General features: G+C 45.2%; 1 protein-coding gene across 4 annotated transcripts in view; it reads left to right on the forward strand.

Annotated features, from left to right (window-relative positions):
- PTK2B (protein tyrosine kinase 2 beta) overlaps positions 1 to 19,387 on the forward strand; it is a 221,364-nt gene that overhangs the window by 175,548 nt on the left and 26,429 nt on the right. For all 4 annotated transcript variants that reach the window (XM_040348142.1, XM_040348139.1, XM_040348141.1 and 1 more), the window contains 8 exons: positions 1,074 to 1,158; positions 1,555 to 1,655; positions 2,568 to 2,683; positions 5,535 to 5,635; positions 9,299 to 9,388; positions 9,802 to 10,006; positions 15,741 to 15,849; positions 17,123 to 17,197. In XM_040348142.1, the coding sequence (XP_040204076.1) occupies positions 1,074 to 1,158; positions 1,555 to 1,655; positions 2,568 to 2,683; positions 5,535 to 5,635; positions 9,299 to 9,388; positions 9,802 to 10,006; positions 15,741 to 15,849; positions 17,123 to 17,197 (882 nt within the window). The remainder of the gene's footprint in view (positions 1 to 1,073; positions 1,159 to 1,554; positions 1,656 to 2,567; positions 2,684 to 5,534; positions 5,636 to 9,298; positions 9,389 to 9,801; positions 10,007 to 15,740; positions 15,850 to 17,122; positions 17,198 to 19,387) is intronic.

Below are 19,387 nucleotides of genomic sequence, written 5' to 3' on the forward strand. Positions count from 1 at the left end.
CCTGCATCCCCGATCTCGGTAAAGAGCCTCCGGCAGAGGCTCTTTACCACGTGATCAGCCGTGTCCAATCACGGCTGATCACGATGTAAACAGGAAGAGCCGTTGATGGCTCTTCCTCACTCGCGTCTGACAGACGCGAGTAGAGGAGAGCCGATCGGCGGCTCTCCTGACAGGGGGGGTTTGCGCTGATTGTTTATCAGTGCAGCCCCCCCTCGGATGCCCACACTGGACCACCAGGGAAGCCCACACTGGACCACCAGGGAAGGGGGCGGTAAAAAAATTAAATAAATGAGAAAGATGCCAATCAGTGCCCACAAATGGGCACTGACTGGCAACATGGGCACTGGGATAAACAAGTGATGCCCAGCAATGCCCTCAGTGCCACCCCTCAGTGTCCATCAGTGCCACCCCTCAGTCTCCATCAGTGCCACCCCTCAGTGTCCATCAATGCCACCTCTCAGTGCCCACCCATGCCCAGTGCCAACCTATCAGTGCCCATCTGTGCCACCCATAAGTACCCATCAGTGCCACCCATGAGTGCCCATCAGTGTCGCCTATGAGTGCCCAGTGCCGCCTATGAGTGCCCATCAGTGCCGCCTGAGTGCCCATCAGTGCCGCCTATGAGTGCCCATCAGTGCTGCCTATGAGTGCCCATCAGTGCCGCATACCAGTGCCGCCTATCAGTGTCCATCAGTGCCGCCTATCAGTACCCATCAGTGCCGCCTCACCAGTGCCCATCCGTGCCGCCATTACAGTGCCCGTAATTGAAGAAGAAAACTTACTTATTCACAAAAAAAAATAACAGAAAAAAATAAAAACTTTATTTTTTAAAAAATTTCGTTCTTTTTTAAGTTGTTGCGCAAAAAATAAAAACCCCAGAGGTGATCAAATACCACCAAAAGAAAGCTCTATTTGTGGTAAAAAAAATGATAAAAATTTGCCCATCTGCAGCCTCACTGTTTTTATTTTAATATTTTATTATCATGTAGATGAGGGGGACGGAGGAACCAGAGATGACAAAATATAAGCAGATTCAACTTAAACGTTAATGAAATCTTCTTTTCTTATCGTAGAAGGGGGAGCGACTCAGTGTTGCGGTGAAGACGTGTAAAAAAGACTGTGCAGCCGACGTCAAGGAAAAGTTCATGAGCGAAGCCTGTAAGTACTCTGTTGATCACGCCGTACAGTGTACCTTTGTAACAAGTCACGGGGTGAGAGGCTGCTGCACAAGCACCAGGATTTACATGACTGTGGCATCTCTAAGTTGGCATATCAGTCTGGGAAGTAGATGGTGATCCTGGACGATTCCTGAAAAATATTTCTATATATTTCTATATATACTTCTATATATATTTAAATATATTTAAATATATTTCTATATATATTTCTATATATATTTCTATATATATATATTTCTATATATTTATATTTATATATATATATATATATATATATATATATATATATATATATATATATATATATATATATATATATATATATATATGTATTTATATTTACCTTGTGTCATTGATTCTTATTTTCCATTGATAGACCTGATGAGAAATCTGGACCATCCACACATAGTAAAACTCATTGGCATCATTGAACAGGACCCCATATGGATCGTAATGGAGCTGTACCCATTCGGAGAGGTAACGGTTACTTACATGGTGTTTGGCATCCATAGGACAGCAAAGTTAAAGGGCCACGCCACAAAAAAAAGAGAGATTTTTCCTATAGGTGGAGTTCAGTGGGCACCTGGGTTCTTATATGTTCCTCCAACTTTTGTATTCCAGAGCCTCCCGTTATATTCACCATAATATATACTAAATAAATGAACAGCAGGGTTGGTGGGAGTCCCTAACAATGGGTACAGCAGGTGTACAGACCTGGGGGCCCAGCACAGGGATGGTGGGAACCCCTCATAATGGGCACAGCAGGTGTACAGACCTGGGAACTCAGATTAGGGATGGTGGGACTCTCATGATGGGCAGAACGGGTGTGCAGACTTGGGAACTCAACATAGGGATGGTGGGAACCCCTCATAATGGGCACAGCAGGTCTACTGACCTAGGAACTCAAATCAGGGATGGTGGGAGCCCCCTCATAATGGGCACTGCAGGTGTACAGACCTGGGAACTCAGATTAGGGATAGTGGGACTCTCATGATGGGCAAAACGGGTGTACAGACCTGGGAACTCAGATTAGGGATGGTGGGACTCTCATGATGGGCAGAACGGGTGTGCAGACTTGGGAACTCAACACAGGGATGGTGGGAACCCCTCGTAATGGGCACAGAAGGTGTACAGACATGGGAACTCAGTACGGGGAAGGTGGGACACTCATAATGGGCAGAACGGGTGTGCAGACCTGGGAACTAAACACAGGGATGGTGGGAACCCCTCATAATGGGCACAGCAGGTGTACAGACCCAGGAACTCAACACAGGTATGATGGGAACCCCTCAAAATGGGCACAGCAGGTGTACAGACCTGGGAACCCAGCACAGGGATGGTGAAAGCCCCTCATAATGGGCACTGTGATTTTTTTTATTTTTTCTGCAGCTCGGCCAGTACCTGGAGAAACACAAGACCACCCTGAAGGTCATCACCATGATCAACTACTCATTACAGATCTGTAAAGCTCTCGCCTACCTTGAAGGCATAAACTGTGTCCACAGGTAACACAAAAAAATAAATAAAAATCAACTATTTACCACGTATGAGTGGCGACTCCAGGGAAAGAGTCCACCATACGGTATGGGCAATGCCTTAGGTGAGGGTCATTAACCACTTACCCCCCGGACCATATTGCTGCCCAAAGACCAGAGTACTTTTTGCGATTCGGGACTGCGTCGCTTTAACAGACAATTGCGCGGTCGTGCGACGTGGCTCCCAAACAAAATTGGCGTCCTTTTTTTCCCACAAATAGAACTTTCTTTAGGTGGTATTTGATCACCTCTGCGTTTTTTATTTTTTGCGCTATAAACAAAAATAGAACGACAATTTTGAAAAAAATGAATATTTTTTACTTTTTGCTGTAATAAATATCCCCCAAAAATATATAAAAAAACATTTTTTTTCCTCAGTTTAGGCCGATACGTATTCTTCTACATATTTTTCGTAAAAAAAAAATCGCAATAAGCGTTTATTGATTGGTTTGCGCAAAAGTTATAGCGTTTACAAAATAGGGGGTATTTTTATGGCATTTTTATTAATATTTTTTTTTACTAGTAATGGCGGCGATCAGCGATTTTTTTTTCGGTATTGCGACATTATGGCGGACACTTCGGACATTTTTGACACATTTTTGGGACCATTGGCATTTTTATATCGATCAGTGCTATAAAAATGCATTAGATTACTATAAAAATGCCACTGGCAGTGAAGGGGTTAACACTAGGGGGTGGGGAAGGGGTTAAGTATGCCTGGGTGTGTTCTTACTGTGGGGGGGGGGGTGGCCTCACTAGGGGAAATACTGATCTTCTGTTCATACATTGTATGAACAGAAAATCAGCATTTCCCCTGCTGACAGGAACGAGAGCTGTGTGTTTACACACACAGCTCCCGTTCCCCGCTCTGTACCGAGCGATCGCGTGTGCCCACACGCACGGGAGTCGGGGGCGAGCGGGGGGCCCCTAGTGGCGGCTAATAGGCAGGACGTCATATTACGTGCTCTCGCCTAGGAGAGCCACCTTGTGGACGTATTTCGACGGTGCGGCGACGGCAAGTGGTTAAAGCTTTCGACAGTAGCCAAGTGTTATCACATGTTATAGAACCATCTTGCAGCATATGAGAGGACATTATAGGAATAGGGTCCATCATACAGTTTGGACAACACCTTAGGTAACGGTTCTTACTAGCCTTTGACAGTAGCCAAGTCGTATCATATCTTATGAAACCATCTTGTGGCATACAAGAGGACATTCTAGGGAAAATGGCCCATCTTACGGTTTGGGCAACATCTTGAGTGAGGGTTCTCACTAGCTTATGACAGTAGCCAAGTCTTATAATATCTTATAGGACCATCTTGCAGCATATGAGAGGACATTTTAGGAAATAGGGCCCATCATACAGTTTGGCCAACACCTTAGGTGAGGGTTCTCACTAGCCTTTGACAGCCGCCAAGTCTTATCATATATACTGAAACCATCTTGTGGCATATAAGAGGACATTCTAGGGAATAGGGCCCATCTTGCAGTTTGGGCAACGCCTTAGGTAAGGGTTCTTCCTAGATTTTGACAGTAATCAAGTCTTATCATATTTTCTGAAACCATCTTGTGGCATACAAGGGAACATTCTAAGGAATGGGTGCCCATGTTACGGTATGGGCAACCCCTTAGGTAAGGGTTCTTCCTAGACTTTGATAGTAACCAATTCTTATCATATCTTATGAAACCATCTTGTGGCATACAAGAGGACATTTTAGGGAATAGGGCCCATCTTGCGGTTTGGGCAACGTCTTGAGTGAAGGTTCTCACTAGCTTTTGACAGTAACCAAGTCTTATCATATCTTATGGAACCATCTTGTGGCATACATGAAGACATTCTAGGGAAAATGGCCCATCTTACAGTATGGGCAACGCCTTAGGTAAGGGTTCTTCCTAGACTTTGACAGTAACCAAGTCTTATTGTATCTTATTAAACCATCTTGTGGCATACAAGAGGACATTCTAGGGATTGAGGCCCATGTGGGCAACCCCTTAGGTAAGGGTTCTTCCTAGACTTTGACAGTAGCCAAGTCTTCTCATATCTTCTGAAACCATCTTGTGGCATACAAGAGGACATTCTAGGGAATTGGGCTCATGTTACGGTATGGACAACACCTTAGGTAAGGGTTCTTACTAGCCTTTGACAGTAGCCACGTCTTCTATCTTATGAATCCATCTTGTGGCATACAAATGGACATTCTAGGGAACGGGGGCCCATCATACAGTTTGGATAACACCTTAGATAAGGGTTCTTACTAGCCCTTAACAGTAGCCAAGTCTCATCATATCTTCTGAAACCATCTTGTGGCATACAAGAGGACATTCTAGGGAATAGGGCCCATCTTGCAGTTTGGACAACGCCTTAGGCAAGGGTTCTTTCTAGACTTTGACAGTGACTAACCAAGTCTTATTGTATCTTATGAAACCATCTTGTGGCATACAAGAGGACATTCCAGGGAATGGGGCCCATCTTACGATATAGGCATTGCTTTAGATGAGGGTTCATAGTAGCCTTTGACAGTTGCCAAGTCTTATATCTTATGAAATCAGCTTGCTGCATACAAGAGGACATTCTAGGGAACGGGGGCACATGTTACGGTTTGAGCAATGCTTTAGGTAAGGGTTCTCACTAGCCTTTGACAGTAATCAAGTCTTATCATATCTTATAAGACCATCTTGCAGCTTATGAGAGGACATCATGGGGAATAGGACCAATCTTACAGTTTGGGTAACGCCTTAGGTGAGGGTTCTCACAAGCCTGTGACAGTAGCCAAGTTCTAGGAGAGTTCTGTAAGCTTCTTGTTTTGTCTTGTCTTTTTAGGGACATTGCTGTCAGAAATATCCTGGTTGCCTCACATGAATGTGTCAAACTTGGAGACTTCGGCCTCTCGCGGTATATTGAGGATGAAGAGTATTACAAAGGTCAGGACTTCCACCAAATCGTAATCTTTATAAAGACAGTTCACTATGCCTTGAGGAACTAGAGGACACCTATTGGTTCACTTTTAGGCTTCTTTAAATGTCATAATGTATCCTCACTAAGGAGATTCACCCTCTGAATTTGTTCTGTTTGGGGAATCCAAAAATTTACAGCTGCATCTGGAACCGGAAACCAGGGGCAATCTTCCAATTGGGGCACCTGTGCTGGTGACATATCATAGGTGGGGAGAGATGAAAATTGGGACTTTTTAGGTGAAGAGTAAATTTTCAAGATATCAAATATAATATATATAAAAATATTATTTTCTATTTTGAGGAGCAGAATAAAAAACAAATATAAATGGCTAGTACAGTTTATCACAGCAATATAAGATGGACCTCCCAACATGTTTCGCCCATTTGTTGAGCTTTTTCGGGGAATGCTGTCCAGTTTAGGGGTACAAGCCTTCTATATCTCCTAGCGATAGATCCAAAAACTGCCGGCACAACTAGATGTTTAGCTGCATCAAAGGAACCAAATGTGATAGGCGGCCATAGATGTTAATCAGGGACCAAAGAAACAGGTTCTGCAGCAGACTTAGTACCGAGGGCACACACTCTCAGCACCTGCAGGGTTTTTTTTTCTCTCTCTCTCTCTAAGGCTGTCTGATTGTTTAAATAGTAACGTGCTTGTGTCCACTCGGTTCCCACAGCCATAGGTGGAATTTTCCCTAATTCCAGGAAGTGATTTACTACCTATTGTACCTTTGGGGACTAAAAGTTAAGGTAACCCCTTAACAGCAATAAAAATCTTAAAGATATTCTAACTATTCGTACGCCAAATAAAGAAAACCAAAATTTGGATGGAGTCACGGTTTAAATTCTGTTGGTCAGGAGAGGACTGGGCTAGGGGCAGGAGGGGCAGTACTAAAATGATATGTTGAAGTGGTGGCCTTGACTGGAGTAGGGTGACCACATTTCCAAACTATAATTCAGGGACACCCTTCTTCCAAAAAATTAGCTTGTGCTGTAACGAATCACAGTACAGTGATTGGACACAAGAGGCGGGATTTATGATTTCCCCAATCACAAACAGGGGGCGGGATTGTGCTCCTCCAGGCATTTCCGGCCAGGACAAGTACTGTCATTGAGTAAAGCGGTGATGTGGCAGCCTTTTTTGGGGGCATCAGATTGGCCCAGTGGGGGTGGCTGTGTCAATTTCATTCCAGGACACTGTATTGTCCTGGAATGAAGGTGCCCGGGACAGACCTGCAAAATGCGGCAATCCGGGACACGTGGTCACCCTAGACTGGAGTGGGACCTGCAGTCAATGACACATGGTGGGTGTTGTATATGTATTTATCTGCTCCCCATTCAGACCTGTAATAACAACGACTACTGGCAAAAGGGGGGGGGGGGTCTCAGTACTGAGACTGCAGTTTTCAACACAGGAACTCTTGAATTAACTTTCTGATCTTGTGGAACCTCTGCTAAAACTTACTATATCTACAACTCATGATACCTTAGTGTGATGGAGAAGAATGCTCCTTACACTTGTGGTCATTGGAGTTAATGCCCCCCTTACAGATATCAAACATGTCATTGGTGTCAGTGGGAACTTATCTGAGAGGCAGCAATTGCTCATTGCTCAAAGAACCCCTAGCAACCTCTGGAGGAACCCTATGGTTGCATGGATCCCTGGTTGAAAAACCCTGCTCCAAGATGTCATGCATCAGAATCCTGAGGACAACAAACAAAGCCAATGCTGGATGGTACGTGTAGCAATAAACCATGGGCCATATTCTTAAACAAGTTACGTAGGCGTATCAGCAGATACGCCTACATAAGTCAGTTTCCTATGTTTAAGTGTATTCTCAAACTGAGATACACTTAAACATGCCTAAGATACGACGGCTTGCGCCGTTGTATCTTAGTCTGCAATATTTACGCTGACCGCTAGGTGGCGGTCAGCGTAGAATATGCAAATGACTAGTCACGCCGATTCTCTAACGTACGCTTGCCCGCCGTAGTGTTTTAACGTCGTTTCCGTAAGCGATATGCGGCGTAAAGATAAAGATGCCCCCTAGGTGGCGTACTCAATGTTAAGTATGGCCGTCGATCCCGCGTCGAAATTTCAAAATTTAACGTCGTTTGCGTAAGTCGTCCGTGAATGGCGCTGGACGCCATTTACGTTACAGTCAAAACAAATGACGTCCGTGAGACGTCAGTTAGCGCAATGCACGTCGGGTAATTTACCCGACGGAGCATGCGCATTACGATCGGCGCGGGAGCGCGCCTAATTTAAATGATCCACGCCCCCTGCCAGGATCATTTGAATTAGGATGGCTTGCGCGGGTGGACTTTACGCGACGCCGCCGCAAGTTTACAGGTAAGTGGTTTGTGAATCAGGCACTTGCCACTTAAACTTGCGGCGGAGTAACGTAAAGTACATACGTTCCGCCGCCTTAGATGTATAAGAATATGGCCCCATGTTCTTTAGGAAACCCCCTACTTTTGACCATGCCCACCAATCACCGTGCCACTATGGTACTTTCGCTAGCCTACAGAAATCTGTCCTTACCCTATAAGGAACTCAACCACAACTCAAGTCACAGCAAAGGTTTTGAAGGCTTATCTAGAAGAGAAAAGTTGCAAAGTTAAAAGTAAAGATTAGAAAGTGGATGTGGAGATCCTCAAACATGGCAGATGACTTCATGATTAGACCCCTTTCACACTGGGGTGCTTAGCAGTCGCTATAAAGCTAAAAATAGCGTCTGCAAAGCACCCTGAAAGAGCCGCTGCTCTCTCTTCAGTGTGAAAGCCCCGAGGGCTTTCACACTGAATACAGAGCCTGGGCGGTGATGTCACCCATAGACCCATATGGGGTATCTGTTTTCAGCTGTCCCTCCTCTACACTGAAGGCGCCGGTGACAGCTGATCTTGTGACCGGAGCCACCTCAGAATAGGTAAATATACTCATCTTCCTTTTTTACGGGGCAGATAGAATAGGGTTTAGAAGAGGAGAGGGAGCAGATTTAGGCTTAGTTAGGAATGGTCTGGACCTCCACTTTAACTCTAAAGAGATGACCTGTAGAGGCTTTTACCAATAGAAAATATAGGGTACTGAAGTTTGTCACCATTTCAAAATCACACGCAATTTTTTGCTTAGACATGTTGGGTATCTATTTACTCGGATCAACCCTGTCTTTTATATTTTATAAATAAAATAAGGAAATCTATTGTTGTGCATTTCTCCTTGTCTGTTATTAGTGGAGTTAATGCCACGTACACATGATCATAAATTCCGACAAGAAAAGTTCGATGTGAGCTTTTGGTCGGAAATTCCGACCGTGTGTAGGCTCCATCGTACTTTTTCTGTCGGAATTTTTGCAAAACTTTGAGAGCTGGTTCTCATATTTTCCAACAAGAAAAGTTCTGCTCGGAAATTCCGAACGTCTCTATGCAATTCCGGCTCGGAATCAATTTGATGCATGTTTAGAATCATTGAACTTAATTTTTCTCGGCTCGTTGTAGTGTTGTACGTCACAGTGTTCTTGACGGTCGGAATTTGGTGTGATCGTGTGTACGCAACACAAGTTTCCGATCGTGTGTATGCGGCATTAGATGTCTCTTGTTGTCCAGCTCTCATCCTGTCTCTCTCTCCAGCTTCGGTAACTCGGCTCCCGATCAAGTGGATGGCTCCAGAATCCATCAACTTCCGCCGCTTCACCTCGGCCAGTGACGTCTGGATGTTTGGTAAGAAATCAGGGTCAGATGAAGTTGTCTGATCTCTAGCCACTTCTTGGAAGCCCAGAGGAGAGAAAAGTCATAACTCTAAGTGAAGTAGGGTAGGGTAGGTCATTAGTGGATTGGTGGAGTTTAGGGACCACTTGGAAGCAGGGGCTGTGGGGAAGGAGTCCATGGTGTGGGACGTAAGGTCGCTGCAGCCAATTCTATTCCAAAAAGTCAGAAACAAGTTGGTGCAGTTGAGTTTTTTTCAGGTAGAACTCTAGTTATGTGATAAGCTCACAGTGTACAGTGAAATCAGTGTAAGCCAATTCAGTCCAAGAAAGGAGTCTGTACAACTGTGCAATACTGGGGAAGGGAAGGGAAGGCCAGAGGTCTTTTGTATACGGTGTGAACCTGTGTTCTATTTTTGTGTGTTTCAGGGGTCTGTATGTGGGAGATCCTCTCGTTTGGCAAGCAACCGTTTTTCTGGCTGGAAAATAAAGACGTCATCAGCGTCATCGAAAAAGGAGACCGCCTCCCCAAACCCGAGGTCTGCCCGCCAACTCTCTACACGTTAATGACCCGCTGCTGGACCTACGACCCCTCGGAGAGGCCCAGATTTACAGAAATAGTCTGCAGTCTAAGGTAATCATCAATGCCCACTCGACCATGAACGGGGCCTTAAAAAATCCAGAATATGAATGAAAGTAGCATGTGAGTGGGGTTCAGCATGATGTGGCAGCAATAAGCCACACAGTCCAAGTGTGATGAAAGAACTCGTACTAAAATAATGCAAAGACACTTCACAATAAACCCGGTGGGAAGACTGCCCAACCGGGAACACTCACCATTCCAACAGCGCCTGTTAGGAGAGGCAGAATACAGCCTGTCCATCTCATCCCCAGGCGGGAAGATGTCCACAGGAGATGCAAGCCCTAACCTTTCCCTGACACTAATTCTGTCCATTACCTGTTCCTACTCTACCCACTCGCCAAGCCTGGGAGCCAGGGCCTTAAATGGGCTCTGCTTGACCCAAGATATCTGCTGGGGTCACATTTCTTGACTTCCTCTCTAACTGTGATGCTGGAGGACACTATCCTACTGACACAAATAAACTGATGGGCTAGTCTCCCCTAGGGTCCGCTATCTTACTGACACCAATGAATTGTGGGTCTATTCAGCCCTGGGGGTCACTATTCAATTGGCACCAATCATCTGGGGTGCATTCTACCCTGGGGCCCAGTATTCCACTAGCACCAATGATTTGAATGGCTATTTTCTCATGGACACCAATATCCCACTGATACCAATGATTTGAGAGAAAGGGGGCATTCTCCCCTGGGTCCCACTATTCCATTGACACCAATTATTTTATGGCCCTTTTGCCGACTTTTTACCAACACCAATGATTTGGGGGCCTTTCCCCCCTGGAGACCACTGTTCCACCGATACCAATGATTTGAGGGTCCACTTTCCCATGGGGCCACTATTCCACTGATACTATTCATTTGGGGGACTTTCTCCCCTGGGAACACTATCCTACTGACACCAATGAATTATGGGAGCTATTTGCCCCTAGGGGTCACTATTTCACAGATATCAGTAGTTTGGGAGAGGGGGGCATTATTAATAATAATAATAATAATAATAATATAGTATTTGATTAATTATTTTAAAATCTATTATTATATCAGGCAAATACATTATTAAAGAGAGACGCACTGCCACAGTGATCACTAGGTTACAGTATAGAAGACATCGTGATCACATGTTCGATAACCATGATGATTAGTTACTGTAACGGAACGTCCCACACTCTGCTCGAGTGTTTCCGTCATATACCGCTTCCTATCAGTCTGGATATAGATATCAGATATTCCAGTTGCACACAAGCACACAACGGGACGAGACTTGTTTGTCTGCTGAACATGGAGTGTTTATTAGAACCAGGAATACAACCTTATATACAGTTAAAGAGGAGGTAACCAGAACATAAATTAACATGAGCTAATTAACTAATCATTTACCCAGACTAGGTGATTCATAGATATGACCTTTCAGGGTAGACGTCACATCTCCTCGCCCACCTGCTATACAATACACATTATCATAAGTGTAAACACAGGACATCTTCACACAATAGCAGGGTCAATTAGCACAGAGAACAGACAGATGGCTGGAATTGGTGACATTAGCATCTAACAGTATGTGTCCCAACATTATAAATGAGTCACTCTTACAATTAACCCGTTGAGTTCAGAATCAACAAACAGTAAATAGTTCTTTACAGATATCCTGGAATATATTGTGGATAATAATTACATAATAATCCCATCTCAGGTAGTCCAAGATATCATTTCTCAGTCATCCTATGACCAGGCCCGGATTTACTCCATTTGTCGCCCCAAGGCCGGGTCCTTCAATGCTGCCCCCGCCTGCGCAGTACGGGGGGGACTTTTTCGGTAGGACACTGAGAAGCGGGGGGGGGGGTGTTGCTGCCAAAAATGACATTGAGCATTGGGGGGTGCTGCTGCCGAGAACCGGGAGGGGGGTTGCTGCTGCCAAGAACTATCTCGCCTCTTCTTCCCTCTGTTTTTTCTCCTCTCACCATCCACATGACAGGGGGGAACTCCTGATATGAAAGTGAAAGTCTCCTCTCCTCTCAGCCGCACTGCCGCCCCTGCACCCACTGCCGCCCCGAGGCCTGGCCTTGTTGGCCTTGTCTGGAATCCGGCCCTGCCTATGCCCCTAGTGGACATAGGATGATTTTAGACATAAGAGGGTCCAGGGATGTCCCGGGTGAGTCTGTCACAGTTCCCAATATCTAGTGTGGACAAAAGCGGTCAGCGGTGGTTGGGTTTGACAGTATTGGTTGCTAGTTGTCAAAGGGAGGGCATTTATAAAAGGTATCCTCAGCCTACAGCATCATGCAGAGTGACATGGAGAGAATCCGTCTGCTGCTTCTCTTACACTGTCCAATCACAGGCAGGGGGAAGAGCAAGACCTGTAAGTGTTACCAAACTCTAGCAGAGAAAACTGAGTCTCCTTGTCTGCTATATAGGGCTGTGCTATGTGTGAATCTCAGGGCTGGATGGACAGAAATTGAGTTTTCCTTTAATGGGTTTGCTATGTGGCGCCATCACGCACGGTTCCAGGCCGGCCATCTGGTATGACCTTCCTCTGAAAACTGAAAGTCACAAGGATTTATGATTTCTGGTAGACATGTAGATCAGAATAGCAGTGTATTATTGTTGGCATATAAAGATAATTTTTCAAAGTGGATGGAATGTCATCATTAGTATTTGACTATTTATGGCACAAAGATTGGATGCTGCGTTTTCTGCCCCTCGCCATCGCTGATTGTAAATGGGCCGCCTTCAAACGACCATAATAATGACTTTGTCAATGCGATGATCGATGGCTGCGATGTCAGATGGAGAGAGAAGATCAGCAATCTGTTTGCAAATATAAACCTTCACTATGTCATCAGACAATATATGGAGCATGTGGCTTTCATTAAAGAGAACCTGTTCTGGGAGACTTACTGTATGTAGGCTGCCATTGGTGCTCTCATAATCTGAAAATGATAGTTGCCTGGCCATTGGTTTCAGTGCTTTCTAATGCCCCGTAGGGCCCGCACACACGATCGGAAATTCCGACAGCAAAAGTCTGATGTGAGCTTTTGAACGGAAATTCCGACCGTGTGTATGCTCCATCGGACTTTTGCTGTCGGAATTTCCGCCAAGAAAAGATTGAGAGCTGGTTCACAAATTTTCAGATGGAAAAAATTTCTATCAGAATATCCGATCGTCTGTAGCAATTCCGACGCACAAAATTCCGACGCATGTTCGGAAACAATTCGACGCATGCTCGGAAGCATTGAACTTAATTTTCTCGGCTTGTCGTAGTGTTGTACGTCACCGCGTTCTTGATGGACGAAAGTTCAGAGAACTTTTGTGTGACCGTGTGTATGCAAGTCAAGCTTGAGCAGAATTCCGTCGGAAAAAAACATCCAAGGTTTTTCCGGCAAAAAAGTGATCGTGTGTACGGGGCATTAGATGTAAGGGGAACTCTGATGGGGACCTTCATAGAAGAGTGACTCTGACATAAGGGGGACTTTAATAGGGGCCTGTGATTATTGTTAAATCTACAATGTGGATCTTGTACTGAAAAGTTTGGAGACCAGTGGCGGCTGGTTCTCAACATTTTTTGGGGGGCACAAACAAACTGAAAAAAACCCCCCCATCAATTACAGCCACTGTGCCTATCAACCACAGCCACTGTGCACATCAATTTCCACCACTGTGCCCATCAAACGCAGCCCCTGTGCCATTAATTGCTGCCACTGTGCCCATCAAATGCAGCCACTGTGCCCATCAAACGCAGCCACTATATCCATAAATTGCTGCCACTGTGCCATCAAATGCAGCTACTGTACCCATAAATTGCTGCCAGTGTGCCCATCAATTGCTGCCACCGTTCCCATAAATTGCTGTCAGTGTGCTCATCAATTGCCGCCACTGTGCCCATCAATTGCCGCTACTGTGCCCATCAATTGCTGCCAGTGTGCTGATCAATTGCTGCCAGTGTGCCCATCAATTGCTGCCAGTGTGCCCATCAATTGCTGACACTGTGGCGTCCAATCACAGCGCCTGTTTCAGCCAATCAGGTGACAGGTAACAGACCCGAGCACCTGATTGGCTGAGAGGCCGTTCAGTGTTAGGATAGCAAATATTTATTCGCTTTCCTAACACAACACTGAGTTAACTGCGAGCGTCCAGCATGGCCTTTTTGGACCCCTGATTAGAGCCTACGGCTCTAAACAGGTTCTTCCAAAAAATACCCGGCCGTTGTAATTCAGGCTCCCGGCACCCAAAAAGGGGCTGGGCACCTGAATAGGGTGTGGCAGCTGCAACCATAGATAGATTCATGCAATGCATGAATCTATCTATGGTGATAGACAGGTGACAGGAGAGAGGGGGTGGCGCCCACGCACCCCTTATGGATGCACCGCCACTGTTGGAGACCCCTGCTTTAGGGCATGTCCACCATATACTGTATGTAATGTAGTACCAGTTTCATCACACCTTTGGTAACAGTAAGGTGAGTAGTAGGGGATGTATTTAGTTATTCAAGTTGGTGTTGGGTATCAAGAGTTTTCCAGAGATACAGTAACATATTGAAAGCTCCTGGTTGTAGAGGTCTAGATCTTTCACAAGTCCAGCTTGCCGTTGCCTTGCCCAAGCATGTGACTTTGTTATGAAGACATAGATTGACCTGGCCCAAATAGTCACAATGATGTTCCTCATGTAGATCTGGTATTTTTTCAGTCGCTGACCTGGAATACCTATTTAGATCAGGTACCAATTCTGCCTTCACTTGCTGCGTATTTGTTCTGAGCCAGTGACTCAGAAAGTGCTGTAGCCAGAGATAACCAGGCATTTAGTATGTTCAGACCAAGATCAACAGTCATAGTCCAGCTCTAGTGGTCTGAGACACCTGGCAGCGTCCCATCCCTTAAAGCTGTGGTTCCCAACCTCAGTTCTTAAGTACCTCCAACAGGCCATGCTTTGGGAATTTCCATAGATAAAATAGTTGCTGTAAATGCCATTAGGGTCCACCTTAGGGCCCCCCTTACATCAAGTTCCCCATCAGAGTCCTCGGGGGGGGGGATGCAGCAGACAGACCTGACCACAGACATCCCACTGTCGCTTCAGCCCACCACCCCACACTAACTCTTCCCTTCACGTTGTTTGAGTCCACCACCACACACCATACACTGGAATGCCAATTGTGATTCAGGTCTTCTCATCCAACATGAGTACCTGACCTCAACCCTACTGAACACCTTTGGGATGAACTGGAATGTCAATTGTGATTCAGGTCTTCTCATCCAACATGAGTGCCTGACCTCAACCCTACTGAACACCTTTGGGATGAATTGGAATGCCAATAGTAGTTCAGGTCTTCTCGTCCAAATGGCTAAATGGACACAAATTCCCACAGACATTATGGACAATCTTGTGGCAACAGTTTGGTGAAGGCCCCTTTCTGTTCCAGCATGACTGTGCCCCTGTATACAAAGTCAGTGAAAAAAGGGGGAGAGAATATGGGATTCCCGCCTGATATTAAATAGTGTAGTACTCACCGATATTGTTGGGGGGTGCAATCCAAAATTTGTTATGTTGTATACAAAGTCAGCTCCATAAAGACATGGTTTGACCATTTTGGGATGGAGGAACCCAAGTGGCCTCCATGGAGTTCCACTTTACCATGCTAAAGCTTATATAAGATTTTAGTGATTGTGTTAATGTAGAAAAAAAATTAGAACATGACCACCTGGTACAATCTAACATTCTCTATTACTATCCACCTACAGTGACATCTACCAGACAGAGAAAGAGATAGTGAGGGATAAGGAGAGGAACAACCGCCAACGGCCGCCCAAGATCATCGAGCCTGTTCCAATGCAAGAACCCCCACCAAAGGTAAAATTGACAAATGGGTTTACAAAAATGACAGATCAGTTGTAATCTTATAATCTATATTTTGAAGCCCAACCCCTGTCAAAACAGAAGGTATTCACATGTCTCAATCCATTACACGTCTCAAAAATAAGAGGAGTATTCATTATGTCAGGCCAACATCACTGCATGGGTCCCAAGCCCTTCTCCATAGAAGCCATGGTTTCTATACACTGCACTGATGATGGCCAACAAGTCTTAAACAGTTGTATGGAGTTTGGATCTATATTGAGCTATATGTATTTGTACTATACAAAAGAAGTTCTGGACATGCATTTTACTGATGGGACTTAAAGCAATGATTTGCATGGCTCTGCCCACTGGCCTAAATTTAGGAATATACCTCGAATTTTTTGGATTATGTGATTGAACAAGAAATGTGAATAAGTTCAGTTTTATGAAGGCTTTCCAATGCTACACACTAATTCAGTTGGAGGCTTTTTGATTCTTGTAGGCCCTTCTCTTCATAACCTAAAATATATATATTTTTTTGTCATGTTGGGTCCCAAACCCTACTCCATAGAAGCCATGGTTTCCATACACTGTACCGATGATGGCCAAAAAGCCTGAAACCGCTCTATATATTCTGCAATAAATGGTTCTATAACATTAGGGTATATGCGCCTGCATGGTTGTATTGTCCTGTTTTTAGCTTTTAATTTTTCTACTGTCTGTGGCCCCTAGTTTGGTTAAATTCTCCTCTCTTTCTTTGTGATCATTCAGAAATGAAGAGAGGGGGTAACTTCCCAACAAGGACAGATATAAAAACCTGAAAGAGGTTCATACCCTTCACCATTCTATTTAAAAATAGAAAAAAAAATGTGGCTGGAAGTCCACCTCGTCTCTCTATATGGGGAAACCTGTCCTCATTTCTTTTTGGTGTCAGTTGGCAAAATACCCTCCTCATTTCAAGTCTGAATGATCACATAGAAAACAAGGGGGAAACTTTCCAAGGACAGCAAAAAATGCCTGAAAGAGGTTTGTACCCTTCACCATTCTATCCAAATGGCTGGGGATCCTCCTTGAGTCTATCTGGGGACAAGAAAGTCTTCCCCAGTTTGTCCAATTAGCTGGGGCTCCACCTTAAGACACTGGCATGAAGCAGACATTTGTAGTCTACGGATGTAAAATATGACATAGAACTGTGTTTGAGAAGATTTGTAACATTAGAAATGACTTTGTAACTTTTTACAAAATCTGTATATACTGTTTATACCTGTATATTTTCTTTGTTTAGCCAAGTCGACCAAAGTACAAGGCAGCTGCACCTGGGAACTTGGGGAACTTATTGGCACCAAAACTGCAGTTCCAGGTTAGTACCGGCCACCAGGGCTGCCATCAGGGTGGGTACAGCCCACACAACTGTAAGGGGCTCAGGCGTCCCTAGGGGCCCGAGCGGCAACCGCTGCTTTGGGTACTTTCCCGCATATCCTCTGAGGACCGCTGCGGCAATGAAGCTCTCTGTGATAGGTGCTGCTTATCCGGCGGCCACCACTAATCATAAGGAGAAGACCAAATCAAGTTACTGGTGGTGCATTAGATGTCCATTCTGCTGCCCTATGTATGTCTGGGCCAAAAAAAAAAATCTTAGGGGCAGATTCTCGTAGATCGCAGCATCTCTGCGGCGGCGTAACGCATCTCATTTACGTTACGCCGCCGCAAGTTTTACGGGCAAGTGATTGATTCACAAAGCACTTGCCTGTAAAGTTGCGGCGGCGTAGCGTAAATCCCCCGGCGCAAGCCCGCCTAATTCAAATGATCTGGGTAGGGGGCGTGGATCATTTAAATTAGGCGCGTTCCCGCGCAGAATGTACTGCGCATGCGGCGCCCTTAAAATTTCCCGACGTGCATTGCGCTAAATGACATCGCAAGGACGTCATTGGTTTTAACGTAAATGACGTCCAGCCCCATTCACGGACAACTTACGCAAACAATGTACATTTTTAAATTTCGACGCGGAAACGACAGCCATACTTAACATTGGTTGCCCCTCATATAGCAGGGGCAACTTTACGCTATAAATCTAACGTAAACGTCGTAACTTCACTGCGTCGACCCCGCGTATGTTCGGGAATTCGCGTATTTTGCTAATTTGCATACTCGACCGGGAAAACGACACCTAGCGGCGAAAAAAAAAATTGCATTTAAGATACGACAGCGTAAGAGCCTTAGGCCTGTCGGATCTAATGGTTATCTATGCGTAACTGATTCTAAGAATCAGTCGCATAGATACGACGGCCCAGATTAGGACTTACGACGGCGCACATTGCGTTGCGCCGTCGTAAGCCCTTTGAGAATCTGGGCCTTAGTATTTCTAGGAATAATTGCACATTTCCCAATGTGTTGGTTTTTCAACCACTTGAGTCCTGGGTGCTATTTTAAAATGGTGGCCCCTGCCTGACCTGAACCAATTTTTCCAGGCCTGGATCAGATTTCTGCACTGTCCTCTTGCACTCCTACAGTATCTTCCAGGCAACTCCTGCTAGACCAAGGCCTTGGCCCTCCTGTTGACCCGGCGGGGGCCCAGGCCCAGGCCCAGCACTGGAATACTGCCTGTAGTCCTTTATTGGCAGCCCTACCCTCTCTACAGCAATCTTCTGCTGTGTCTGAAAATTATCTGTCTGCGTTCACCACTAGCCATGCTCCATAGCGACTCATCACGGTGGCACGCTATAAGAATGGACAGCGGCTGGTATTTAATTTCCTGCACTGACGTCATTAGGACGGAGAAATATGTGGCCACAATGAGGGCATGAATGTGTCATTTGCTGATAAGAAGCCATAAAATGTAAAGACATTTCCGAGTTAAAAGGAAAACGTTATCGGAAAGTGTCCGGTGCCCTCACCGATCCTCTGAGGCGTAGAAGTGAATTTCTGATGAGTTCCACTTCAAAGACTCAAACTCCTGGCCGTCTCCTTAAATGTCATTTATTTTCAATTAGCGGTACGGTGCCCAACGCGCGCTGTCTCCATGGCGTGATGTTAATCGGGGGGGAAATAAAATTCAACATTAAAGCTGAAAAAGTTAACATATGCCGGAGGACCATGATATGTGACCTGCGTGTGGACGTTGGTAATCTAATGGCCAGGGACTCTGTCTTATCTTAGGGTACCCCTAGAAATTGGACAGCACCAAACTAATACTAAATGTATATATTTATTTTAATTCAAATGAAATTCATAATTGGATTATTTGGTGTTCTTTTTAGCTTAAAGGTTGGATTTTAGATGCAATGGGCCAAATCCTCAGCCAGCGGGCGTAACGTAATTTTTCCTATTTAAGTTACACCGCCGCAAAATTTCTACCTAAGTGCCCGATCCACAAAGCACTTTCCTAGAAATTTTGAGCGGTGTAACTTAAATCCGGCTGGCGCAAGGCGTTCCTCTTCTCCAGGGGGCGATTCCCATTTAAATGAGGCGCGCTCCCGCGCCGGCCGTACTGCGCATGCTCGTGACGTCATTTTCCCGACGTGCATAGCGCGAAATTACGTTACGTCGGGCT

This window comes from Rana temporaria, chromosome 4 (assembly GCF_905171775.1).
Source record: "Rana temporaria chromosome 4, aRanTem1.1, whole genome shotgun sequence".
In the NCBI taxonomy this organism is placed as follows: domain Eukaryota; kingdom Metazoa; phylum Chordata; class Amphibia; order Anura; family Ranidae; genus Rana; species Rana temporaria.